This window comes from Rattus rattus, chromosome 2 (genome assembly GCF_011064425.1).
Source record: "Rattus rattus isolate New Zealand chromosome 2, Rrattus_CSIRO_v1, whole genome shotgun sequence".
NCBI classification, from domain to species: domain Eukaryota; kingdom Metazoa; phylum Chordata; class Mammalia; order Rodentia; family Muridae; genus Rattus; species Rattus rattus.
Window position 1 is genome coordinate 8,034,834 of NC_046155.1, and position 26,196 is coordinate 8,061,029.

Below are 26,196 nucleotides of genomic sequence, written 5' to 3' on the forward strand. Positions count from 1 at the left end.
CTGACTTTTTAGTTGGGGGGAGATTCTGGGGTTTGAACCCAAGGTATCCTAGGCAAAGCACTCTGTGCTACCTCAGTACAGAACTTGCCCTTTTTCACTCACCTGTCTCCACCTGCAGAGTTCTGGGATTAAAGGTGTGAGCTGCCATTGCCTGGCTCAGAATTTTGATTTTAAAGGTCCTTCATGCTAGGTAAACTTGTTTTTGTGCTGCCTTGGACCACACATGGAATTTGAGACCAAATGTTCTCAAGGTGAGGTGTATATTGGTAGTCCTGATTAATATGACCATGAGTTTAGGGTAATGGTACGGTGGAAACAAACCCTCAGTAAGCCCATGGCTTATCATGGTGGTCAGAAGCTGCTAAGAACTTAAGGTCCTCTCCACTATTTTGTTCCAGTAATGGGCCTGAGGGACAGTGCTGCCCCGGCTCAGAGGGACCTCTGCTCTCATTTCCACAGAGGGTAAGGCTGTTTGGGTACACACCCTTCAGGCCCCTGGGAGATGCTGGCGCCAAGAACAGGGCTGCTCTTTCTCAGAATCTTGAGCTGGATAACTCCCATGAACCTTAGCTCCTCCCTTCCTTCAGGGTACAGACTAGAATTGAGACCCTGGGACCCTCCACCCCAGCCCCATTTTTACCTGCTCCCTTATAGCTCACCTCAAGGGTTAGTTGTGTCTTTTCTACACCCACCATCCTTCCTGGCTCCACGCTCCACAGGAAGCATCTCCTCCAACCTCTTAAAATAAGTCATCTGTCTCCCTAAGACTGACAGACCCTCAACACTGCAGTCTCACCAGGTCCATATAGCAGCCTGTATGCCTTGGAAGTTCACAGCCAGCACATGACAAAGTATGAACAATGCAGAGAACTGGCCAGTAGGTAGCTAGAACACTCTGAAAAGTTATGATACCTTAACACAATCCTTATAGGGAAACTTAGGGACACCTTCACTGTCAAGCTAAATGGAGTGCTGAACTATGATCACTCTTACTTACAGCAGAGACTGCGCAACTACTCAAAGTAGCAGTTCAATCCAGGGTCACAGTTTTTTCCACACCTGTTTTCCAAGAATGTTTAATGAAAGCTACAAAGATCCATCTCAGGGTCTGACAGTTCTCTAAAGCCAAGGCCCTAAGTAAATGGACCTTGGGATCCTCTTCCTCCCCATTAACCCAACATACTTCCACACTCTGCGTGAGCCTAGGCTGAAGACACTGTATGTTAAACGTTGACAAAGTGTTTAAAGACCACTCAAGATACATAAAAAGGCTTTATTGGCAGGGGAACTTAATCAAACAGGCCAAATCCCATGTCGTCATCCGACTCCTCAGACTCCTCTTTCTTCTCATCTTTCTTCTCCTCTGCTATGGAGGAACACCATAGTAAGCATCCAGATTTTCCCAGGAGCCCCGGCCAACAATAAACTCTGAGCACCAACCCCCCTTCGATCACCACCCACTCATCAGACCTCTATTTACCTGCAGCGGGGGCAGAACCAGCAGCAGGAGCTGCAGAGCCAGGGGCAGCAGAAACAGCCACAGCCCCACCAGCAGGCACACTGGCCAGCTTACCAACACCTATGTTAAAATAAAAAGAACATGAGACCAGACAGAACAGAGACCCAGCCAGAAAGGCTGTTCTGTAAGGGTAGACTCACCAACCCAAGGAACACCACTGCCACCTGCTTTCACTCTAAAACACAACGCAACTTTGCACACACTTAGAACATCATTAATACTGTTTAAGACTTGTTTTCCGGCTGGAGAGATGGCTCAGTGGTTAAGAGCACTGACTGCTCTTCCAGAGGTCCTGAGTTCAATTCCCAGCAACCACATGGTGGCTCACAACCATCTGTAATGGGATCTGATGCCCTTCTGGTGTGTCTGAAGACAGCTACAGTGTACTTATATATAATAAATCTAAAAAAAAAAAAAAAAAAAAAAAAAGGAAAAGGAAAACCCACAAACTTAGTTAACTAAAAATCAAGAGAACGTGTGACCCAATGCCCAAAGCTCTTTTGGGGTGAGGTTCACAGACTAGGTCATTTGCTGAGCTGGTTTTGCTTCTCACGTGCACAGTTAACTGTTCAGATTGCAAATAAGACCTAGTCTGGCGGTACCAGAAATCTGTATGCCTAATAAAAGTTAAGAAAGAGCCTGCACCAATTTTTAGCACCCAGAGTCCCTGCTCACAGAAAAGGCTTTCACATCCTGGTAAGAGCAATCAACAAGTGACCCCATTGCCAGCTCCAGCGTGTTCAGAAGCGCTGCCGGCACAAGCACACAAAAAGGCCTTGCACAACTCTGGCAGGGTTTCTAGGATGCTCTGGTCCACAAGCGAAGCCTGGCAGATCACGGGCTGACCAGCAGGGATTAGGATGGACCACAAACATGTTCACTTCCCAGGAACTCACCCTGAGCGATGACATCCTCAATATTCTTTCCATTCAGCTCACTGATGACCTGGAATAGACAACCACAACCAGCAGTCAGTAATGCAAGACAGACAGAGACAGACACGGGAAGGTGTCCTGAGGATATTAGACTTGTACCCTACCCCAGTAACTAGCCGTGAGACAGTACTGGGTCTTCTCAACAAAGATGCTGGCAATGGCAAGTTTTAGGTACTAAAATTCTAAGATTCTGTGAAGACTTGTTTTTTTCCAGGTAAGATCACACTCTACAGCTCGGACTTGCCATATCTTAAGAGTTTGATTCCCAGCACTTACATTTATCAGCTAACCCTAACTATAGATCCAGGGAGACCCAGATGTTTCTCATTCGTGGGCGTACGTCCTTTACTGCCAAGTTAGTTTCAAAAGGGAAAAAGTTTAGGAAACTAGTTTACACAGTGCGTTCCAGGTTAGTCAGAGCTACACCGTAAGACCTGATCTCAAAAGATAATGTCCCACAAGCGAGTTGTATTAAACTTCTACAAAAGCACGATGAGCAGGACTTTGTCATGCCCGGATTTGACTGCACAAGGTCCTCAAAAGGATTAAAGAGAAAACTATGACTAAGACGGGTGTAGGCCTCCTCCTTCCACCCTTTTCAACAGGTCCTATACATTTTCTCGAAGGGTAAGATCCGGACCTAATATTTTAAGGACCGCTACTAGTAGACATTTGGATCCAGTGGGTCCTAGTGCGCAGCAAGCTACCTTGTTGAGTCGTTCATCGTCCGCCTCGATGCCCACGCTGTCTAGTATTTTCTTGATGTCTTTGGCGCTGGGATTGGAGTTGCCCCCGAGGGCGGCCAGCAGATAAGAGGCAACGTAGCGCATGCTGAATGGGACAGAGAGAAGGTACGGTGGTGAGGTTTCCCTAGAGGCCTTCTGCTTCCCACTCCTTGTTAACCAGCAAGTGAGACCATGTGAGGCACCAGGCCTCCGATCACGGAAAATATGCAACCCTCGGCTCCCGGCCGCGGTCCATCCCTCAGTCCCAACCACTATCTGCGCCCCAGCCGGCCAGGGTACTCACTCGGTTGCGGTGGACAGACCTCACGCGTGCGACCTCGGCGGCGTCCGGCGGCGAAAGGAAGACGCTGACGCAGTGGGCGGGGGTAAACCGCTACCCAGAAGTCCCTGGGACGCGCACGGCGCCGCGCAGGGGCGCCTCCCATTGACGATAGGGTGCGCCGGAAGGAAGAAATTTGCCTTGTCCCCGGTCATGTGTTTCCCACAACAAAAACAAGAGTTTTTTCAAGTGCCAAGTGCTCCTGTAACATAGGCGAGAGTCTCCCGAAATCCATGAGGACACGGGCGAAATTTTCAATCCCCTTTCTCGCCTCACGTTCCCAGCATGCCACACGGCTCCACAGCTCCCAACGTGCAATGCGGAGGCCCCGCCCGGGTTGTATTGAGACGAACTACAAGTCCCAAGATGCATCACTGTAACACCTTAATACCGGAAGTACCCTCCCTTCTACCCCTTTTCTCGTTGCACGTGGGCTGGGTCGGTAGCTAGGAGTTCAAATTGTGGTTCTGCAAAATATTCACAGGAGGAAATACAGAGACAAAGTTTGGGGCAGAGAATGAAAAAAAGGTCATCCAGAGACGGCCCCATCCAGGGATTCATCCCATATACTGTCACCGAACCCAGACAATACTATGGATGCCAAGAAGTGCATGCTGATAGGAGCCTGATATAGTTGTCTCCTGAGAGGCCCTGCTAGAGCCTGAGAAATATAGTCAGATGCTCTCAACCAACCATTGGACTGAAAATGGGGTCCCTAATGGAGGAGTTAGAAAAAGGGCTGAAGGAACTGAAGGGGTTTTCAACCCCATAGGAAGAATACCAACCAACCAGAGCTCCCAGAGACTAAACCACTAATCAAAGAGTACGCATGGAGCGGCTCATGGCTCCACCCACATACCTAGCAGAGGATGGCCTTATCGGGCATCAATGAGAGGAGAGGCCCTTGGCCCTGTGAAGGCTCAATGCCGCCCACCCTCAAACCCCACCCCCTTGTAGGGGAATGCCAGAGTGAGGAGATGGAAGGGAGTGGGTGGGGGAACACTCTCATAGAGGTAGTGGGGAGGGGGGAAGGGATAGGAGGATTCCAGAGGGGAAGTCGGGAAAGGGGATAACATTTGAAACATAAGTAAAGAAAATATCCAATTTTTAAAAAAAATTGTGGTTCTGTGGATCATTTCCTATTCTTGGGCACCAGAGGTCCTAAATTGGGCTGGAGCTAATGACTCCCAAGTTCGTCTGAGGCCTAGTAACTGCGGCCATATCTAGAAACGCCCCCCCTCCCCACTTTTTTTTTGAGACAGGTTTCTCTACATACCCTTGGCTATCCTGGACCTGTATTTAGACTCTGCATCTGGAGTGTTGGGATTAAAAACTTAGTGGCTGGAGAGATAGCTCAGGGGTTAATAGCTATGATAGTTAAGAGCTCTGCTCTTCCAGAGGTCCTGAGTTTACTTACCAGCAGCCACATGTCACAACCACCTATAATGGGATTTGATTCCCTCTTCTGGTGTGTATCAAGACAGAACAACAGGGTTGGGGATTTAGCTCAGTGGTAGAGCGCTTGCCCTGGGGCCCTGGGTTCGGTCCCCAGCTCCGAAAAAAAGAAAAGAAAAGAAAAGAAAAAAAAGACAGAACAACAGAACGCTCATATAAATAAATAAGTTTTTAAAAAAAAAAAAAAAAGTAAAACTTTGCTTTGTCGGGAGGTGATGTCACAGGCCTTTAATTCTAGTCCTTGGGAGGCAAAGGCAGGTGAATCTCTTAGTTAAGGACAGCCTGGTCTATAGGATAACCAAGGCTACACAGAGAGACACTGTCTCAATAAAACAACAAAGTGTACCTCTACACCAGATCCATCTTTCCCTCCTGCTCCCTCCATTTGGCTCCACAGAGAAACCCTGTCTTGAAACAACAAAACAAAGTGTGTGTCTACACCAGACTCTGGAGACTCTCTGTCCCCCTCCCACTTTCACTCCCTGAGATCCACACCTCTTGTGTGCTGGGATTGAAGGTGCGAGTCATCACACTATGGATTACTTTTAAAATGTGAAAGTGCATGTTCCTTCTTGGTTTGCACTGTGTGCAGTGTCGTCAGAAGCCACAAGAAGGCGTCGGCTCCCCTGGAGTTGTAGCTGTGAGATGCCTGATGCTGGTCACTGAACCAAGTTATTCTGCGAGCGCTCTTAACTGCTGAGCCATTTCTCCAAACTTCTGTTTTCTTTAATTCTGAGACATTGTCCCATCATGTAACTCTGGCTTGCCTGGAATTCACAGAGAGTCACTTGCCTGTACTTCCAGAGTCCTACAATTAAAGACACGCACACCGTGCCTGGCATGACTTTTTTATGTCGTGATTTTTTATTTTTTTAATTTTTGGTCCGTCTGTTTGAGACAGGGTTGCTCTGTGTAGCACTGTAAACCAGGCTAGCCTCTAACTCAGAGATCCACCTATCTCTACCTCCAGAGTGCTGGTATTAAAGCCACGAGCCGCCACCACCTGTCATGAATTTTTTTTAACTGTAACATATCACCCAATAGGGCTGGAGGTACGGCTCAAGGGTGAAGAGCTCTTTTGCAGATTAAAAGCATATACCACCATGCTCACTAATATAAACTTAAGTAATATCCCGAGGATTATTGTTTTTGAGACTGGATCTTGCCGTGCAGCCCAGGATGGCAATTCTCCGCTTGCCAATGAGCACAATTATACTAAGTCCTGGGGCTGTTTTTATAAAGATCTCTCTGGCAGCTTTATGGAAACAGAGAGAAAGAGGCAGGGACTGGAATGTAAGCAGAGAGGCCGAGCAGGAAGCTTGCCCATCACTTAGACTGTAGAACATGTCTGTTCGTTTCCAGTCCACCAGCTCCACTGAGGAGGATTCTGGGTGTTGGCTTCAATATTCACCAACTAAAGGACTTAGGCAAGATCTCTTATCGAAACTTTTTGTTTTTTTGTTTTTATTTTTATTTTTTTTGAAACTTTTGTTTTTTGTTCTTGTGAGATCCACACAAGTCAGGGAGGAAAAGCCAATAAACTCACCACCTAGGCAGTTGGCCCACAGTGGGAAAGCATCTGAACTCGGAAAGCTGGAGTTAACTGCAAAGCCTGAGAGGCAAGTCCTCGACTCTGGTTCTCAACCTTCTTAATGCTTTGACAGTTCTCATATTTCGCGACCCCAACCATGAAAGTATTCTCGATGCTACTTCATAACTAATTTTGCTACTGTTATAAACTGTAGTGTAAATATCTTTTGGAGATATAAGTTTGGCAGAGAGGTCACGACCTACAAGTTGAGAACTACTTTCCTAGAGTGGTTCCCCCAGGAAGTCCTTGGTACCGGCTAAACGTCCGTCCAGCATTCAAAGTTCTAGCTTCTGGCAAGGACTGTGACAATACCCTAAGTTATCCCCCAAATTACTGTCTTAGAATGCACTTGGGGACCAGACTATGCAGTGCCATCACAGGTCTGGGAGGGCTGCAGAGATCTGAAAGTGTGAGTTTCCCTGCAGGTCACCTGCCTCCCTGGTGCAGAAAACCGAAAAGGAAGTGGCAGTAAGAGTTCGGGGAAAACTCCTACTGGCTGGCCGGGAGAGGCGGAGCCGGAGGGGCCGCCCGCCCGGAAGCGCGCCGGCGGGAAGACAGTGTGGAGCGCGCCTAGACTGGCGGGGAGATCGGCGTGGCAGGTACTCAATGGGAGGCGGGAAGTTTGTTCCAGAGGCGGGACCAAAGCGACTCCACACCTACTGAGACCCTCTCTGCGTTCCCCATTTGACAGAGGTGTGAATTGGGAATTGTGGCTCAAGTGCTTCTGCTAGGGACCGCGATTTGAGATCCTAGCACAAGAACCGCAAAGTCCTCTTGGCTCCCCTTCGCATTGTTTACTGACCCTCTCGGGCACAGTGACGCCTGCAGTGGAGGAGGGTCATGGGTTTTCCCCAAACATTTGGGTATGAAGGTAAAAAGTGGGTCCCTATTACAAGAGTCCTGTAGGTGGGGTCAGCAGTCACATGGTCAGATTCCAGAATTGAGGTGGGAAACAATCCTTATCCTTGGTCTAGCAGGATTCTCCAAGCTATGCTGTTCACAGAGTCACCCTGTCTGGTGCCCTTCCCAGGCAGAAGAATCCAGCCCAGATGCAAGCCCTAGGGCTGCAGTGACCACTCCACTCTGCCCCTCTCGTGCCCTGGGTTCTTGGGCTGGTGGTTTTAAGAGCTCCCCGGTTTCCAAACAGTTATTTTTTGCTCTGACCTGGAAGAGGAGCCGGTCTCCTACAGCCTACTCCTCCCCCTGCTTCTCCAGCTTCCATCAGCCTTGCCTAGGCAGGCTTGCTTGACAAGCTGGGACATGTCTGGTCCCCGAGGACCTTCCGTGGGTGATGGCTGCAGTGTTGGAGGGGCCGAAGCCAGAGGAAACTGCAGCTGCTGCAGAAGATGCTGCAAGCCCCACAGTGGAGGCTGTGGGTTCCAGGCCCGGAGTACCTATTCTCCTGGCTGGGAACCAGTTGAACCTGGACCTACGCCCTGGGGGCTGCCGTCGGCTGCAGTACCTGTGTTCCCAGCAGCACACACAGCTGCTGCAAGTGGAGTTTTTGCGGCTCAGCACCCACGAGGACCCTCGACTGCTAGATGACACCCTAGCCAAGGTTCCATGGAGTCTACTGCGCCTTCGCTCCCTGGTCCTCAAAGGTGAGTACCCTTGCTCCTGACCCTGTCCTCATCTCTGTCCCAGCTTTGACTGGACATCTTGGTCACAAAGGCCATCCTTGTCCCAGCCCTAGCTCCAGACCTCTCTTTTCCCTGCACCTCAGGTGTGAACCCCTACGCTACAACTATTCCTTAGCCTTAGCCCTGTCACCTTCCTCCCCACAGTGAGGCTTGCTAGGCTCTGACTCCTGAGCCTAGAACCCTGACGGTGTCCAGTTGGGTCTCTGCAGATCCCAGTTTTTCTGGAGTGATACTGTCAGCTTATATGATCTGGTGTCTTCTCTGTCTGTTTTTCTGTCTTTCTCTGTTCCTCTGGCTGGCTTAAACGGCAGGTTTTCTCTGACAGGGCTGAATGGAGGATACTTCATCCCGAGGGCTATAGTTGTCTTTCCCACTTCCAGGTGGCCAGAGTCGGGGTGCCCTGGGTGCTTGCCTCCATGGTACCCTAACCACTCTGCCTGCTAGCATGAGAGACTTAGCCTGCCTGGCCCACCTAGACCTGAGCTTCAACAGGCTGGAGACACTGCCGACCTGTGTCCTGGAACTGCGCAGCTTGGATGCCTTGCTGCTTTCTCACAACCGTCTCTCAGAGCTGCCCGAGGCCCTGGGGGCACTGCCTACCCTTACCTTCCTCACTGTGACACACAACCGCCTGGAAAGACTACCCCCAACACTGGGGTCCCTGTCCACCCTTCAGCGTCTTGATCTCTCCGAGAACCTTCTAGACACCATCCCGTCTGAGATTGGAGACCTGAGCAGCCTCAGGGAGCTCAATCTGGCCTCCAACCGGCTGCAGCATCTCCCAGCTTCCCTTGGTGAGTAGCCATGACTTCAGCTTTTTTATTACCAGCCAGTTTCAAGCAACCCTCAGCTACTCCCACATGGCCCCATGCTACCTAAAGTCGTTGGACTCTGGCCCCCTCCCTCCTCTTCCATAGAGGCCCCTGTGTGCTGTGCTTGGCCCCTTTCCTTCTACCTCCTTGGTTGCCTATAATTCACATGTGACATTGAAGCCTTTAGTTTGAGTGTCTTGTCAAGGTGACCAGGGCCACCATGAGTAACCCTAAGCCAGCACTTGCCTACAGCGGGGCTGCGGTCCCTGCGGCTCCTTGTTCTGCACAGCAACCTCCTGTCCTCGGTGCCCCCTGGCTTGGCCCACCTGCCACTGATCACTCGGCTTGACCTGAGGGACAACCAGCTCAGAGACCTACCTGCTGAGCTACTAGACGCTCCCTTTGTGCGCCTGCAGGGGAACCCTCTGGGCGAGGCCTCTCCTGCACCCCCAAGTCCCCCAGGTAGGCTTGGGATGGGGCACGGCCAGGCTATAAGAGGGGAAAGGCACATCATCATTCTGACCATATGCCTGTCCCTTGTGCAGACATTTCCCAGGTTCCAGAAATGCCCAGGCTATTCCTGACCTCAGACTTGGACAGGTATTGGTGAGAATGTGGCTAGAACACATCTGTCTACCCTGCTTCCCAGGCCACACTGGGGTACCTCATCTTTCAGCCCTCATACCTCTTTTCTTACTCAGCTTCCTTGTGACTCCCCATGGCTGTTCTGTGACCCTGGCCTGTGGTGTCCGCCTACAGTTCCCAGCAGGAGCCACCACCACACCTATCACCATCCACTATCGACTGTGGTTGCCTGAGCCAGGCCTCGTCTCTCTGGGACCTCATGACTTCCTGCTTAGTGGTGTCCTGGAGCTGCAGCCTCATGGGGTGGCTTTCCAGCAGGCATGTACAGGATAGGTAGGGGGCAGGTATGGTGGCTGAAGCCTGGCCCTGTCTCACATACTACTGTTGCCTGACAGGATGTGAGCTTATGGCTGCTCTTTGTCCCCCCACGAGTCCGAGTCCGTCGCTGCCGTGAGGTAGTTGTGAGAACACGGAGTGACAACATCTGGAATGACCTAGAGACCCACCTGGAGGAAGAGGCCCCCAAGGTGACAGCTGCCACGCCCTAGGGCATAGGGGAGAAGAACAGCTGATCCTGACACCACCCAACCCGCCCACTGTCTCCTGCCCTGACCTTATCTTCCCTTATGTTCCAGAGGCGTTGGGCTCGCTGCCAGGTGCCCCACTTCTCCTGGTTCCTGGTCGTTTTACGCCCAGTATCCAACACCTGCCTGTTACCACCAGAGGGAGCACTTCTGTGCTCCTCAGGTCATCCTGGGGTCAAAGTCACTTTCCCCCCTGGGGTCACAGAAGAGCCCCGGCAAGTCTCCATGCAGGTATTGGGCAGGGCAAGGGTGGCAGGAGGTGCGTCAGCATACAAGAGGGCACTGAAATGGTTCTCCATCCAGGTAGTGCATATGGCTGGACTAGAGCTGAGAGCCCTTCTGGAAGAGTCAGAGGCGGCAGTGAGCCCCTTGCTGTGCCTTTCCCAGAGCGGACCCCCCAGCTTCCTACAACCTGTCACTGTGCAGTTGCCCTTGCCCCCCGGTGTTACAGGTGAAGCTGCATGCCACAGGAACAAAGGTGGATGCTCAGAAGGGGGGACAACATTTAGAGGGGCTTTAACCTTCTGCCATTTCCTATCCAGGCTTCAGTCTGGACCGCTCCCACTTACATCTGCTCTACCGAACACCCCTGACAACCACCTGGGATGACATCACCACTCAGGTGGCACTGGAATTCACCCACCTGTACGCACGCTTCCAGGTCACACACTTCTCCTGGTCAGTGTCCCCTAGCTTCCGCAGAACCCCTTTTACCCTTCCTTTGTATGGCCACACCTCAACTCTGGTACTTCCAGGTACTGGCTCTGGTATACCACCAAAACCTGCGTGGGGGGCCTGGCCCGGAAGGCCTGGGAACGGCTGCGGCTGCACCGTGTCAACCTCATTGCACTGCAGAGGCGCAGAGACCCGGAGCAGGTCCTGCTGCAGTGCCTGCCCCGGAGCAAGGTGGGGCAGCAGGAAAACAGTGGGGTGACCTGAAGGCCAGGGTGGGTACAAAGCTTTGGCCTCTAATGCCTTGTGGGTGCCCCACAGGTAGATGCCACCCTGAGTCGGCTGCTGGATCGGTACCGTGGCCCAGAACCCTCTGAGACTGTGGAGATGTTTGAGGGTGAGAAGTTCTTTGCAGCCTTTGAGCGGGGCATCGATGTAGATGCTGGTAGGTCTCTCTTATCCAGGGTGCCCTGGGGAGTGACACTTTGGCCCCTCCTACTGTGTTTGCTTTCCCCTCCTCCACAGACCGTCCAGACTGTGTGGATGGCAGAATCTGTTTTGTCTTCTATTCACACCTGAAGAATATGAAGGAGGTATACATTACCACAGCCTTGGACCGTGAAGCTCAGGATGTTCGAGGACAGGTGAGATGTGTCAGGATCCTGGACTGAGGTATCCGGATCTGAGGCCAGAGTGCTAAACCCCACCCGATCAATCCTTCCTCAGGTGTCCTTTTATCGGGGTTCACTTCCCATGGAGGTGCCTGAAGAGGCAGAGGCTGCCCGGCGGAGGAAGGGCACAGATGCATTGTGGATGGCCACCTTGCCCATCAAGCTACCGGTGAGGCTGGAGAGGCATTAGCTGACAAGAAGAAACAGTCCCAGGGTGACCAAAGACAAGAGAATGGGTCCAAGTTTACTGTATCCTTGCCTCCTGACAGAGACTCCAGGGGGCCCAGGGGAGTGGGCAGGGAACTGACTTCTCCTTGATGCCTCTGAACCTGGGTGATGCAGAAACTGGATTCCTGACTCAGAGCAACCTGCTGAGTGTGGCCTCACGCCTAGGTTCTGACTGGCCGACTGTGGCCCTGCACCTAGGCATGCCCTACCGTAAACTTCAGCGTATCCGACATGAATTCAGGTGAGCTTCATGAGTTCTAGGGATTCTGCTGACTCCCAGCCTCAGGGCTGACATCTATCTCCCCTACCCTCTACCTGCACACTAGCCGAAAGCTTTCGAGGAGGTGGGGATGGAGCAAACACAGGCTTGGGAAAGGAGGGTCTGGTCGCTAGCCCAAGGAACTTTCGAGATATATTGAGCCTCTGTGTGTGTTCCTGGGCAAAACATCTTCATCCCTACCCCTCCAGGGATGACCTGGATGGGCAGATCCGCCACATGCTCTTCTCTTGGGCTGAGAGCCAGACGGGACAGCCTGGAGCTGTGGGACACCTGGTGCAGGCCTTGGAGCAGAGTGACCGGCAGGATGTGGCAGAAGAGGTGCGTGCCATCTTGGAGCTTGGCCGTCACAAGTACCAGGACAGCATTCGGCGCACAGGGCTGGCCCCTGAGGATTCCACTCTGCCTAGCACCTCAGCCTCACAGAACCCAGAGTCTGCACAGGCCTAGGCTTACAGACTTAAGATAGCCTTAAACTTGACTTGGCCAGTGGGCAGAGCCCTGTCCTTCTACCTCGCCTGTGTGGTACAGTGCACCGGCACACAAAAACCCTTCAGTGTCTAGCCCAAGCTAGCCTCCAACTCTCAATGAGTACGTCTCAGAGATTGTTTTACTTAAAGAACAGAGAGTGGGTTGTCTAAGTGATCTGAAGCCTGGTCCCTGTGTGTGCCTATGCTTGCCACCATGCCAGGTCCTCCTGCTAAGATGGGGCAGAGAAAGTCTGGAGAGAGGGCTCAGCTGTTAACAGCACTGGCCGCTCCTTCAGGGAACCCAGTTTCAGTTCCCATTACCTCCATGATGACTCGTAACAGTCTGTGACTCCAGTTTGGATAGATCAACACCTTCCTCTGGCCTCCACAGACACCAGGCACACGTGGTGTGCCGACATACAGGCAGGCAAAACATCCATACATATAAAATAAAAGCTATTTATTGTGTGTGTGTGACAGAGTAACTTTGCAGAGATCATTCTCCCCGTCCATGTGAGTCCCCAGGAATGAACTCAGGGTCACCAGGCTTGGTTGCAAAGACCTTTGCCCAGTGAGCCATCTCTAGGTCCTGATGTGTAATATTCCCCAGGGGTGGGGAGAAACCATTCTACATAGTAACCCTGCAGCAGGTAAGGATACAAAGTCACTTGTGACAGAATGGTGCATAAGCCCTGCCCACCAGGTCTTGTGGGCGGTGTCTAAGGAGCATCTATCTTAAAGCTCTGGGACCAAACCTTCCCCAGAGCAAACCATCCCATTCCCTTGCTTCCTGCTCCTATTCTCAGTCAATTCCCGCTAGACTCGAGGTAAGAACTAGGAGGGCGCGCCTAAGGATACACCAGAAAGACCACTCCCTCAAGGATGGCCTGAGGCTTTGGTAGTGGCCAAGTCGGCCGGGAGGGGGAGCCGATAGCAGCAAAAACAGGGCGGAGCGGGCGCGCCTCCGAGAGACGCGCCTCCCCGCCTAGGTGCAGGCCCCGCGCGCGGCACAACGGGGAGGCGATCCCGGCGGCGGCAGTGTGGTGAGTGCTAGCAGGTCAGTTCCCGTGGCGCCCACCCAAATCTGGCTAGGTTGCTGGGAGGAAAAAGGGTGGCATTGGTGGTTGGGAGAGGTGACATCTGCTCAGACACTGCGGCTCCGGCAGAGCCTGGACCGGTGGGTACCACGACAGGCTGTCTCCGGGTGTGGAAGGCCGTGCTCGGTCCCGGCTCTGCCGGGCGCGCTCCCCGCGCACACGTGTCCCAGCAGTGTGGAAGCTCCAGAGCTGAGGCTGGAGTTCTTTCTGCCGGGGATGGGGGTGCTGCACACGTGAGAACCCACTGGACTTGCGTGGGCACATACATGGTCAGAGTCCTCGTAGTCTGGCTGGAGATAACGAGGCCAGCTGATCCCGGACTGTAGGGTAAAGGACATGATCTGGCTGGAACAGAGGATGTGCCCCATACTGCTTTTCCTTTGTAGGACAGCTGGAGTAGCTTTCTGTGGGAAACCCCTTTATGGCCCTTCTAGCTAACAAGATAAAGCTAACCTCCCTAAGAGGAAGGGGCAAAGGAGACTGGATGGGAGGGGAAGGGCACACTGGTGGTGAGACTTAATCCCAGTCTAGTCTCCTGTGTCTGTGTCTGTCTGTCTGTCTATCTGTCTCTCTCTCCCCTCCCTCCTTCTCTCTCTCCCCCTCCCCCCCTTCAAAACAGGGTCTCTCTATGTGGAGCTGGCTGTTCTGGAATTCTCTGTAGACCAAGTTGTCTTTGAACTCACAGAGATCCACCTGCGTCTGGCTCCCGAAGGCTGGGATTTAAGGAGGGAGCCACCAGTGCCACCAGCTTTTCTTTTAGGTAGGAAAGGGGCAGCTTTATTCTTGGAAATTCGGGAAGAAGCTGTATGGAGCTGTTAACCTCTATATGCTAACCTGACATTTCTCAGTTGGCCTGTGGCCTGACTTGGGAAGAAGGCAAAAAGTTCTAGATCCTCAATGGTCTGAGTGGACAATCAGGTTTCTATGGTAACAGTGCTGAGGGAGCCCTGACAGCTGTCTCAAACTGATGAGAGTTAAGAACACACACACACACACACACACACACACACACACACACACACACACACACACCAGGAGTGGTGGCACAGGCCTTTATTCCCAGCACTCAAGAGACAGAGGCAGGCAGATCTCTGACTTTGAGGTCTGCATGGTCTACAGAGTGAGTTCCAGGACAGCCAGGGCAATCTTGTCTCAAAAAATACTAAATCAAAAACAAATTCTAGGGGTGGGGGAGGCAGGGAACAGACCAGAGGGTTCCCTTTGCCTGTTGTTTGAGGCAGCAGAACCCCTCGCTCTCAGCTCAGCAACTGTTCTCTTTGGTGTTCTGCCTGTTTTGTTTAGTTCTGGGTGCAGGGCTGAGTCAGCCCTGGGGAATCTCAGTGCCTACCTGGCTCTTCCCCATGGACTTCAGACTGGCTGTCTGACTTCCAGGATACACACAACATCCACGTCCTCAGATCTCGCAGCTATGAGGGAAGGTAGCATCTGAGGGACAGCAGGCTCAGTATTCCTGAAGGCAGAGGCATAAGGAAGGATGGGGCTTCCCCTAGAGATGGGGCAGCAAGGAGAGCTGCTGTAGCTACTTTACACATGGTATGGAGCAAGAAGTCAGACTACAGTTCAGAGGTCAGGGCTAGAGGACAGGCTCTTCCACTGAGGCCCCTGGTATGCTGAGAGCAGAGGGCACCTGTAGTACTGCCTGCATGCCTTCTGGTCCCACCAGGTGAGCAGGGCCTGTGCTTGGCGGTGGTCCAGGCCTTTGAAAGTCAAGCATCCCTTCCTTGCCTGTTCCAGAGAACGTCTACTTTCTTGTGCCCTAACCTAAAGTTCCCTGAATGATACACCCAGATCTCACAGCACAGCGGGTGTTGACCCATATTGACAGGTTCATACAGGGTGTCCCAGTCCCTGGGTTTCTAGGGCTGTAATCAGATCTGTGCTCATCTCAAATAGAAACCTACTGAGTGGCCTGAAGCTGGGATCTCTATGGGTAGGCAACCTGGTGGATTCTCAGGGCCAGTCTGCTCTTTCTATAACATGCAAGTTGGGCCCAGCCCCAGCCCCCCAGAAGTTGTTTTACCTTCTCTTCCTTTCCCCATAGCTGCAGAAATTACCATGTAGCCCAAAGTGAAAGAGAAAGTCCTCCCCCACCCAGGCCGCCCCGCCCCTCAGCCAATCCCCGTAAGCTTTTGTCTCCTCCCCCTGGCCAGCCTCTTTATCTCCTCTGTGAGCGCAGTCGTTGGAGCAGTGAAGGAGCAGTTGTCCGCACTCTGGGGTGCTGCACTCAGGGTGAGCAGGACCCCTTGGATCGTGGGGGGAGAGGCGGGGTAGTAGGTCCTGAGTCACAACTTGTCTGGGGGCTTTTTAGTATGAGACAGCCATGTGACCCCATGTGGCAGCACTGAGGATACTAGCCTGTGTGTGACAGCTGACCTCTGAGGGCTCAGGAAGAGACACGGGGACAGGACTAGTTATTATGATCGTATCCCTCCTGGGAGTCCCCCACCCCACCCCCGGAAGCAGGCTCTTGTTGCTTCTCTCCCGTTCTAAAGTTATGGGCTATACCAGCCACAGATGCTTCCCTCTGCCCCCTCTTCATATCGTTTATTCTTGTCCTCTCCTCCCCGAGTCCTTATCCCCAGGCTCCTGTGTCTTTTGGGAGTGAAAACACTTCCCTTGGGAAGTGGACAGGAAGGTGGGCAACCAGCTCGGTGTGGGTGTGAATCTTGCTTCTCTGTGGGAAGGGGTTCCGTGGCCCAAAGTGAGCTGCTACAGAACTGATTCTGCTAGGCACCCAGGAGCTCTACAAAGGAGAAACCACTACCACCCCATCCCGCTGAAAAATGCTAAAAGATGGGAGCTGGTTACCACGGCTCAAGTCCAGGGTCCAAGTACCACTGCATTAAAAGGCATCTGGCCCTTTAAAAGCTGGAGCTTGTTCTCTGTGCGTGAGCATCTGCGTGTGAGCGAGCGTGAGTTCCTGGCTGCCTGGGAGGACGCCACGGGGAGGGCATCGACGTGAAGCCAGGTGGCCCCAGGGATGAGTGGCCTCCCTTTCTTTCTCCACTCACCCCCCCAGTGTTTCCTCAGGGTATCTTGATGGCTGCAGCCTGAAGCATGGGGTCTAGGGAGTGAGGGGTTTCATGCCCTTGTGAGATGGTGGGCAGGTACAGGGGCTTCTTTCTCTGATAGGCCTTTTTAACCACTCATTCTGTCCTTCTTTCTTTCAGGTGGCAGAGGTCTTGAAATTGTTCTGAAGGTGAGGACATCCCCTCCCCCACCACCAGCCACCACCGCCAGCCACCTTCATCAGCCCCTCCCCATCGGTGCCTCCACTGAGTCAGCCTCCTGTTTCACTTGGTGTAAATGGCTGATAAGCAGATCAGGTCAGAGGGACCCCAGTGCTGGGGCTTTCGGTCTTGGCTTTCACCCCCTCCCCAGCATGACCTCCCCATCCCCTCTGTCCTGTGGTTGAGGATGTTAATCCTGACACTTGACCCTGCATACACAGCCTGCCGGCCAAGCTCATCAATGGTGGCATCGCTGGGCTAATCGGGGTCACCTGTGTGTTCCCCATCGACCTGGCTAAGACACGGCTGCAGAACCAGCAGAATGGCCAGCGCATGTATGCCAGCATGTGAGTGAGAGCTGCATAGGAGGGGTGAGGGCACAGCTTCCACCTTTGGGCTCTGCTCCTGCACCCCTGGATTTGATGAAAGGGAAACAACACAGGGCAGACCACTGAGAGATCCTGTCCCTGACAGAGTCTTTGGCTTCTCTGTTGGCCCTGGAGGAACATACTGGGTAGAAACAGCACCGGCTACCCTTGCCTGACTGGGACCGGGGTCCAGCTGGCCCCAGCTTATTGCTCTCCCTTGACTACAGGTCTGACTGCCTCATCAAGACCATCCGCTCCGAGGGCTACTTCGGCATGTACAGGGGTGAGGCTTGGGGATGGGCGACAGACGGGTCTGGCTGGGAGCAGGGACAGGGATGCATGCCCGGGCTTGGTCTGTAAGTATAGATGTGTTATGTGGTGCTGGTAGCACCAGAGCACAATGGGGGGATTGGATGTCTGAGGGGGATAGGCGTCTGCAGGGTGGCAGGTCTGAACACCCTGCTACCTTCTGCTGGTAGAGCAGGACAGATTTTTTTTTTCTTTTTCTCTATCCTAGTGGCTCAGTCTCCTCCACTATTTTATGTGACAGGCAGGACCACATCTGTGCCTAGAGACCGGGGGCATTAAACAAAGCAGCTTAGAAAACAATCCCTGAGGGTGGATTTGCCCAGATGCTGTGTAGCCCTGAGCCCTCAGCTCTGGTCAGCCATCCACAGCCTTCCTGAGCCCTGACCCATACTGTGGTCCTGCCAGTGGGAGCACCTGTCATCAGGAGGCCCACCGTAGTCTCTGGGGGCCTGTTCTTCATTGCCTCTCAGGAGAGGCCTGTTCTGCCACAGCCAGAGACAGATGGAGGTGGAATGCCGGGGAGGGAGGACACAGCGCCACCCCATCCTGCCTGCTTCCCGCCTGCCTGGCACAAAACAAGCCCATATGTGGGTGAGAGGGCAGGAGGCTGCAGCCAAGGAGTGCCAGGCAGGGCTTTGCCAGTGCGGAGCAAAGTGCTATCCCAAAGCCTCCCTAACCCAAGCTCCCCAGCAAGTCTATCTCTACCTGACCTGCCTGTGTCCCCCAAGCCTTAGCTGACCCTCAGATGCCCCACAGGAGCAGCAGTAAACCTGACCCTGGTCACCCCTGAGAAGGCCATCAAGCTGGCTGCTAATGACTTCTTCAGACATCAGCTCTCTAAGGATGGGTGAGAGGCTCGGCCACGCTGGCTGCTGGGGCCCAGGTCCTAAGGAAGGGTGTGTTGCTAATCCCATCCACCCCCCACCCCAGCAGTCCCCTAGACTGATAACACACCCCAGAGGCTCTTCTACCTCAGTCCCTTTTCTCAACATCCCTGACCTTGTGGGGGCGGGTACTTCCCTGCTGCCCACGTGAGGAGGTGCAAGGAGGCTGCTGAGTCAGTGGCTGTTGGCCCCTAGCCACTGTCTGCTGCCTGAATTTGGGGGCATTAAGCAGTTACCCCATCACTGGAGTGTGGGGCTACAAGGTTGGCCCCTTCTGTTCCCCATTTCTCTTTACGAGCCCTTGTATGTGAGGCCATCTGTCCTTTGGGTTGGATGCCTGTTGCTGGAGAGTCGAGCCCCATGCTGTACCCCCATGGGACCTCCACAGTTCCCATCCCCCTTTACACACGTGAATCAGACTGCCACTGCCCCATATAGGGAGTTGTTCCTCATCACCTCAGTCATAGCCCTGCCCCTGCTCTACAGACAGAAGCTGACCTTGCCTAAGGAGATGTTGGCAGGCTGCGGGGCTGGCACCTGCCAGGTGATTGTGACCACCCCCATGGAAATGCTGAAGATCCAGCTACAGGACGCAGGCCGCATTGGTAAGGTGCAGGGAGGGGACAGAGCCTGGGAGGGGACAACAGCTAGACCCTGTCCCCTGCCCCTTCCCCAAGCCAGGAGGAAGAGACCAGAGATCCTTTCTCACCAGCTGCTCAGAGGAAGATGGTGGCTGCCCAGGCTCAGCTCGCAACCCAGGGAGGTGCCCAGCCCTCAGTAGAGGCTCCAGCCGCTCCTCGACCCACAGCCACCCAGCTGACCCGTGACCTGCTGCGGAATCATGGCATTGCTGGCCTCTACAAGGGCCTGGGGGCCACGCTACTCAGGTGGGAAGACGGGCATATGGGGAGAGGAGGTCTATCTGCTAGCTCTTCCCCTCCCACCAGCATCACTCCTTCCTCCCAACAGGGATGTCCCCTTCTCCATTGTCTACTTCCCCCTATTTGCCAACCTGAATCAGCTGGGTCGCCCATCTTCGGAGGAGAAGTCGCCTTTCTATGTGTCCTTCCTGGCAGGCTGCGTGGCTGGGAGTGCAGCTGCTGTGGCTGTCAACCCTTGTGATGGTCAGTGCTTGGGTCTGTGCCCCACCGTGGGGGTGGGGGTGGGGCAGGAACCCCCTTAGTGACTCATATGTCCCTTGTAGTGGTGAAAACTCGGCTTCAGTCACTTGAGCGAGGTGTCAATGAGGACACTTACTCCGGGTTTCTGGACTGTGCAAGGTGGGCCAGGTCCCATGAGCTGGGACGGGGCTGGGATGGGGCTGGGATGGGGCTGGGATGGGGCTGGGATGGGCACCAGTTCTGACTTTCTCATCCGTTACAGGAAGATCTGGAGACATGAGGGCCCCTCGGCCTTCCTGAAAGGCGCGTACTGCCGCGCACTGGTCATTGCCCCGCTGTTTGGCATCGCCCAGGTGGTCTACTTCCTGGGCATCGCTGAGTCCCTGCTGGGGCTGCTGCAAGAACCCCAGGCCTGAACCCATGGCTGCTTCTCCCCAGCCTATGGGCTGGGGCCAGAACAGGGTGACCAGCACAAGCCTGCGTAGGAAATAGTCTCTCCCCAGTCCTCCCCATCAAACAGGAAGGCAAGGGGAGGGTTCAGGGTCCACATGGGTGGTGCACACATAGGCCCCCATGCGGTCCTGAAGGGACAAAAAGTTGGGATCAAGGTCTTATTTATGTAGAAAATGCAGAAATCTGTACATTCCTCAAGCCAGTCCTGTCGAGCCAGTTCTGTCCCATCCTTGTACCTCAACCCAGTCCCACCTGGCCTGAACACCCCATGAGACAGAGCTGGTCTCTGGGCTGGGGCCCCCAGGCCTGGTCTGGACAGGCAGACCCTACCCCATAGTCCACTGGCTCCAGTCTCCGAGGCTCTCCTGGTCTACAAAGGGGACCCACACACACCCAGAATTATTTATTGAATTTGCTGTGCCCATGTGGCTCTGCCTGTCCTCCGTCCATCAGTCTTGTCCCTGCTGCTCTTCCCACCTCAACCAGGACCCCAGTCCGCCTCCCCAGCCAGCCTTACAGGAGGCTTGGACTGTCTCATCCTCTTGTCAAGCTAGGATTCCTAGGCTGGGTGTGCTGCCACATTCAAGTGTCATCCTAGGTACCCCACACATACTCCTCGTGGGGAGCCTTTGGACCCCCACTATGTGGGATCCAGATTGCTTGAGGCCTTTGTGTGCCTGTGGCAGGCAGTTTGGTCCCCTCCCCCCAGCAGTCAGCTGGCCAAGCTGCTTGGGGATGGGCCCCTAAGGGCACAGTTGCCTTTCCCCATGGAGTCAGGCACCCTGTGCTTGTGTGCTGTTCTGTGCCTCAGGACTCTGCTGACCCCATCCAATAATTTAGTTCTCCAGCCTGGTAACTCTTCTGACAGAGCCCTACTCCCAGACAGAGATTGCTTGGGGGGAAGGGCAGGCATGAAGGCCACTATGGAGCCTGGGCCTCCCAGCTCTCTGGGCCTCTATCCATGTTTGGAAAGCCCCACCCTTCCAGCCCTGGATCCTCTGTTCTGAATCAAAGCAGTCCTCCCCTGCCCTGGCCATGTGATTGTGTTTGGTGATTGACTGAAGTGCTGGTGCTGTGTCCCTCAAGCCCAACCCCCTCCATGGAGGCCCTTCCCAGTGACACTACCTGGGGCTCAAGTCTGGGCTGCCCCTAGTTCACGGTTGCTCCTGGGAGCCACCCCTCCTATTATGTCTGTACCTTGAAAGCTGCTGCTGCTGCTTACAGAATTATATTTTTTTCTTTTGAAGAGTTTTAAGAAGTTGTAACTTTTTGTGTCTTGTCATGTAAAAGATAAATAAATATTCTAAATAGATGCTTGCTTTAAGAGTCTGTGCTTGGGTGGGACAATGAGGAGAGGGCGGACTATGACACTAGCCGGGCTCTGCAGACCAGCATTGCCCAGGTCTCCACCCTGGCAGACTCCTACCTCAGCCTTGATAGAATACAGGAATACAGTCAGACAACCTTGTTCCGCCTTCTGGTTGAGTCTCCTTAAACGCGAGAAGTGAGGCTATGCTTAGGGACATCCCACCTCACCCCTACCTCCGGGTTCCCAGGGTGGAGCAGGCGTGGCCCGGCTTACGCAGCTGTCCCCGCCCCTTGCCTCTGGTCCTCCTGTCTTGCGCCTGGAGTGGTGCATTGTGGGAAACTCCTGAGCACTCCTCGGTATCCGCAGCCACCGCCCGCTGTCATCCCGTGAATCGAATGCGCAGCGAGAAGCTGGAGGCCCCAAAGAAGACGTAAGGTAACAGACCCTTTCGAGGGTGGGCAAGGACGGGGAGATAGGGTGGGATTGGGGGCGCCAGGGTCTAGTGACCAAGCAGTAGTGCATTGGCCTTGAAGGTCACTGGGGTTGTGGCGTGAGCACCTTACTCTCCCGGGCTCATCAGCCCTGGGGAGGCAATTAGAAGAATAGGATGTAAGTCCAAGCCAAAAATAACCAGGGACAGTTAACTGCTCCCCGTAAACTTGATGCTCAATGGCTAAGGCCTCTCCAGAAATGGAGCATGGAGGAGCTTCCTGGGAGGTGGGCACCACCTGGTTTTCAGCACTGGTTATCTCCATCACCGTGTGACCTTCAAATGACCTTTGGTGTGTTCACTGTGCCTGGTAGGGAGGCTTGGAGCTTGAGCTTCTCAAAGTAGCTCCCCCTCCTTGCACACGGGCCATTTGTCCTCCCAGGGTGGAGGCAGACAGGTGGCCCTGGGCCTTCCAGACAGGAGCCTCTGTGCAGCAGGGTGGCCAGGCCCCAGTCTCCCCAGCTAGGACACAGAGAATCAAGGTGAGGTCTTTACTCTGCATTGCCCCAGATAATGCTGCCAGGGACCCTCAGCTCCTGTAGTGCAGCCTTGAGCTCAGCAAGGAACTCTTGTCCTTGAGCTGGAGGAAGCCATGGCCTGGCCGGGATTGGGGAAAGGGCGCTGGGTCTAAGCTGGGTGGGGCAGATGGCTGACCAGAAGCACAGGCTAGCAGATTCCCAAATGGCTTCTCTGCCTCCATTTTATCACTTACTGGTGACCTGGAACCCAGACTCTGAGCTCCTTCCCTGTCTTAGACTTTCCTCAAGCTGAGACCAAGGCACCACAGTGTTCCATTCTGTGAAACAGCAACAATCTCCCGAGATAGCATGCAGCACTGAGCTCTGTCAGGGCTCACCATGACTCCTAGCCGTCTCCTTTGAGCAAATACTCTCTCTTCCAGTTTGCAGGGTTAGATTTATATATCAGCAACAGAGCCTCCCTACCCCCACTGTGGGACAGACACAGTGCATGTGAAGCAAGACTAGATTATAGGTAAGGAAACTGAGGCCTCTGGTCTCAGGAGTTGGAGGGGCTTCTCCAAGAATGGTCAAAGCAGACAGAGGCCAGGCCTTGGAAGAGGAGAGACTGGGTCCACAGGATGCTCCTCAGCTGGAGCTCCTAGAGAATTAAGGGAACTGCGAACGTTATCTCCTTGGGGCAAGGGCAGGTAAGCTATACGGAAGGTGTGTTGTCCCTTGTCACCATCTCACTTGTGTCTCCCTCCAGACCCATATAATGCCCAGAGGTGAGCTGTCCTGAGACACTGTGGTCTAGCCACCTGCCAGTCACACAAGCCCCAAACCAGCTGCCAGCAAAAATCGTCATGGAGTCCCGAGGAAAGTCAGCCAGCAGCCCCAAGCCAGACACCAAGGTGCCTCAGGCCACAGCTGAGGCCAAGGCCACTCCAGCTGCTGATGGGAAAGCTCCCTTGACCAAGCCCGTGAAGAAGGACGCCCAAGCAGAGAAGCAGGAGCAAGCAGCAGCCCCTGGGCCAGCCACTACCAAGAAGACGCCAGCCAAGGCAGATCCCGTACTTCTCAACAATCACAGCAACCTGAAGCCAGCGCCCACGGTGCCGGCAGCCCCCAGCAGTCCTGATACAACCTCAGAGCCCAAGGGTCCTGGGGATGGGGCAGAGGAGGACGAGTCCAACACTGGAGGCCGAGGTCCCTGGCCTTGTGAGAACTTGACCCCTTTGCTGGTGGCTGGGGGTGTGGCCGTGGCCACCATAGCCCTAATTCTTGGTGTAGCCTTCCTAGCCCGGAAAAAATGATACCTGGTGTCCAGGTCAGGGCACAGAGCGCCACTTTCTGTACAGACCTGAATATATAGTGCATGCAAGGTCCTAGATATTTATCTATACATATACATAGAACAACACACACACACACACACACACACACACACACACACACGTATGCTACATACATCCATGCAGCAGGAAAGAAATAGACAGTGAGCCCACCTCCACTGACCCCAGCACACGCTCTCCCACGTTCTGGGGCAGGAGCCCAGCTCTGCCGTTCGCAGGAAGCACTAGTGTGGGGCAAAGGGGAGGATAGCCTGAACTAGACAACTAGGAACAGATGCTGGGTACGGCCTCTGAAAGATAAGTGGTGAAGTAGGCTGGCCCTGTGGGGCCATTAAAGGGCATGACTGTTTTGCTCTCCCCACTTGTCTTTTGAGGAGCCAGGAGCAGTCTGTCCGGGCCTGATGCGCGGGGTGGGGGGGTGGACACTGACCTGAGGGTGGGATTCAAATCTGCAAGGCTACCTCTACCCACTGTCCCTGTCCTGGTTGGATGGAAAAGCAAAGCTTGACAGCTCAATTTTGGATGGCGTTCCCACCTCTTCCTTTTTTTTCAGTGTATGCCCCAGGAGAGTTCCTGAGGCTAGGACCACCTTACTTCCTGCTCAGAGCTGCCAATTGTTCCAGGGAGGGGGTGGTGCTGAAAGCCCGGTAGGAAACATGGAGGAGCCGAATTACAGTTCTGCCTGCCCAATATTCCCCAATCCTGTCCTTCCTGCCTGCACCCAATGCCCCCTTGAGTTTAACAGCGTATAAATGCAATAACACAGGTAGAGTAGAACTGCCCGGTGGGTGGCACTCACTCACTGCCTGCAGGAAGACCTGCTGTGCAGCCCCTCTTTAGTACATCTGGCCCCAGCTTGCCCCTTGGTGTGGTGACAGTGGGCACCTTCCAGACAACTGCAGTGGGCTCTAAGGAAACATTGCCCTCACCTGGCCAGTGGCGGCAGGGACCTTGGGCCTGAGTGGAGGCTGAGTTGGAAATAAACTGTTACAATATAAAGGCTGGGCTGGTGTCCTCACCTGCATGGGGCTGGGAGGGGCAAAGGCTTCCTACTTGGGTATGTGTGGGCCACAGACTCATCGTGTAGGCTTTCCAGGGAGCAGGGAGGAAGTCTGAGGTCCTCCTTCATGCCCTGATCATTATGGACTATACGTGCCTACAGCTCCAACCAGACCCTCCCCCATCCCAGGTGCTCCCTCCCTGGCCTTTGTGGGAGCCTGAACCCAGGTGGATATTCAGGAGTTTTACAGTGACAATTGTGTCTGTCCCATCCCCCACCCCACTCCCGTGCCCCTACCCACCCAAGGCCTGGGCTGCTACGCACAGTGCACCAGTGCAGTGCAGAAGGCTTTGTTCCTCAGAACCTGTGCCAGCAAGGAGGGCCCTCTACCCATGAAGTGCAGGAGACGCTGAGGTCAGGTTCCTCTAGACACCTGGCTCCCACAATTCCCTGAGCCCATTCTGACCCCGTGTGTTCAGTACACGGGAACTGTAAGATATCATCCTGGGTCCCTCCTTTCCATCCTCAGGGCCGCTGAGGCTGGCAGGCAAGCTTGTCGACCTGCTCGCCCTCCCCGCCTCCCAGGCCTTCTTTGAACTGGTGTTTTTTTTCTTTCCAATCTCTTGGTAGCCACCCTTCTCAGAGTAGTAGCTCTGCCCGCATGACACATCCCATCCAAATCTGGACAACTGCACAGGGTGAAGACATCCGGAATGAACACTTGCCCTGGTTCAGACCACTCTTCCTGGTCTCCCTTTGACTACTGTCGGTATAGACGGCCTCTTTCAAGTCCAGGCTGGCGCCTGCCTGATTCAGGAATTCCTGAAGAGGGTTCAGGACACGCTGGACGCACAGCCACCTCCAGCTCATCTGCACTGTCCGGGCTGAGGCTGCACTGCCTGGCCGACATGGGCTGCCTCACCCAGTACTCTCATCCATCCGTATCCGTTCTTTGTCTTGCACCAAAACACATAAGCACCTCAGGCGCTGCCGAGGCTGCAGAGGCGGCTGTGAGCGTCTGCTGTGGGGAGCCACCCAGAGTGGGCACTTTTAAGTGATATTCTTCTCATGCAGTTACTCCTACTGATTCTCTATTGAAGTGCCTTTAGGTTGTTTTTAAGTATTGGTGCCTGCGGCTAGAGACATGGCTCAACAGTTAAAAGCATTAACCGCTCTTCCAGGGGACCTGGATTTGACTCCCAGCACCTACCTATAGTGCCTAACAACCTTTTATGCCTGCAGTTCCAAAGGATCTGATGCCTTCTTCTGGTCTCCACAGGTAACAGGCACCCACATGGTACATAGGCATACAGGCAAAGCACCCATACATGTAAAACTTAGTTAAAACATTGGTGGCTTGAGACATGGCTCAGTGGTCACTGACTGCTCTCCCAGAGGACCTGGGCTAGGTTCTCAGTACCTACATGACAGCTTGCAACCCGTAATGGCAGTTCTAGGGAACTGAGCTGTACACACGCACACAGGCAAAACACCCATACGCAGAAAACTAAAAAAAATTCAATCACAGTAAAGAGAATGTTGGCACTTTTACACGAGGCAGAAATGGAAAATGAAAACCTTGTGACGCCTTGCTCTA

The 26,196-nt window shown here is 53.8% G+C and overlaps 4 protein-coding genes and 1 non-coding gene across 15 annotated transcripts; 3 read left to right on the forward strand and 2 right to left on the reverse strand.

Moving 5' to 3' along the window:
• Window positions 1-1,253: 1,253 nt before the first annotated feature.
• Rplp2 (ribosomal protein lateral stalk subunit P2) lies at window positions 1,254-3,605 on the reverse strand. Of its 2 annotated transcripts, none has more exons than XM_032891439.1 (5): window positions 3,484-3,605; window positions 3,162-3,285; window positions 2,416-2,464; window positions 1,481-1,579; window positions 1,254-1,363 (listed from the first exon to the last, which is right to left on the reverse strand). In XM_032891439.1, exons 2-5 carry the CDS (start codon window positions 3,282-3,284, stop codon window positions 1,290-1,292), a joined length of 345 nt encoding a protein of 114 aa, XP_032747330.1. In that variant the 5' UTR covers window position 3,285; window positions 3,484-3,605; the 3' UTR covers window positions 1,254-1,289. The 2 variants fall into 2 exon arrangements, with proteins under 2 accessions (XP_032747330.1, XP_032747329.1); XM_032891438.1 differs by having other exon boundaries at window positions 1,254-1,366.
• On the reverse strand, window positions 2,254-2,387 carry LOC116894991. The gene has a single exon (XR_004387182.1). It is a non-coding gene; the product is annotated as a small nucleolar RNA SNORA52 (small nucleolar RNA).
• A 3,494-nt stretch (window positions 3,606-7,099) lies between the features above and the next one.
• On the forward strand, window positions 7,100-12,989 carry Pidd1 (p53-induced death domain protein 1). 6 transcript variants are annotated; one of them, XM_032891442.1, is made up of 15 exons: window positions 7,100-7,164; window positions 7,781-8,166; window positions 8,586-8,999; window positions 9,270-9,479; window positions 9,563-9,617; window positions 9,719-9,920; window positions 9,998-10,129; window positions 10,238-10,637; window positions 10,729-10,864; window positions 10,942-11,092; window positions 11,180-11,303; window positions 11,384-11,502; window positions 11,585-11,698; window positions 11,799-11,998; window positions 12,226-12,989. In XM_032891442.1, exons 2-15 carry the CDS (start codon window positions 7,857-7,859, stop codon window positions 12,482-12,484), a joined length of 2,826 nt encoding a protein of 941 aa, XP_032747333.1. In that variant the 5' UTR covers window positions 7,100-7,164; window positions 7,781-7,856; the 3' UTR covers window positions 12,485-12,989. The 6 variants fall into 6 exon arrangements, with proteins under 6 accessions (XP_032747333.1, XP_032747331.1, XP_032747332.1 ...); XM_032891440.1 differs by having other exon boundaries at window positions 7,109-7,164; window positions 7,257-8,166; XM_032891441.1 differs by having other exon boundaries at window positions 7,115-7,436.
• Window positions 12,990-13,443: 454 nt separating this feature from the next.
• Window positions 13,444-21,299, forward strand: Slc25a22 (solute carrier family 25 member 22). Of its 5 annotated transcripts, none has more exons than XM_032891447.1 (10): window positions 13,444-13,561; window positions 16,793-16,948; window positions 17,074-17,199; window positions 17,448-17,503; window positions 18,286-18,376; window positions 18,900-19,018; window positions 19,126-19,300; window positions 19,383-19,537; window positions 19,618-19,693; window positions 19,797-21,299. In XM_032891447.1, the coding sequence occupies exons 2-10, from the start codon at window positions 16,929-16,931 to the stop codon at window positions 19,948-19,950; spliced, it is 972 nt and encodes a 323-aa protein (XP_032747338.1). In that variant the 5' UTR covers window positions 13,444-13,561; window positions 16,793-16,928; the 3' UTR covers window positions 19,951-21,299. The 5 variants fall into 5 exon arrangements, with proteins under 5 accessions (XP_032747338.1, XP_032747342.1, XP_032747341.1 ...); XM_032891451.1 differs by having other exon boundaries at window positions 13,508-13,547; XM_032891450.1 differs by lacking the exon at window positions 13,444-13,561 and adding an exon at window positions 14,240-14,361.
• A 303-nt stretch (window positions 21,300-21,602) lies between these two features.
• Window positions 21,603-24,598, forward strand: Cend1 (cell cycle exit and neuronal differentiation 1). The gene is made up of 2 exons (XM_032891452.1): window positions 21,603-21,731; window positions 23,014-24,598. Exon 2 carries the CDS (start codon window positions 23,111-23,113, stop codon window positions 23,558-23,560), a length of 450 nt encoding a protein of 149 aa, XP_032747343.1. The 5' UTR covers window positions 21,603-21,731; window positions 23,014-23,110; the 3' UTR covers window positions 23,561-24,598.
• Window positions 24,599-26,196: the final 1,598 nt, after the last annotated feature.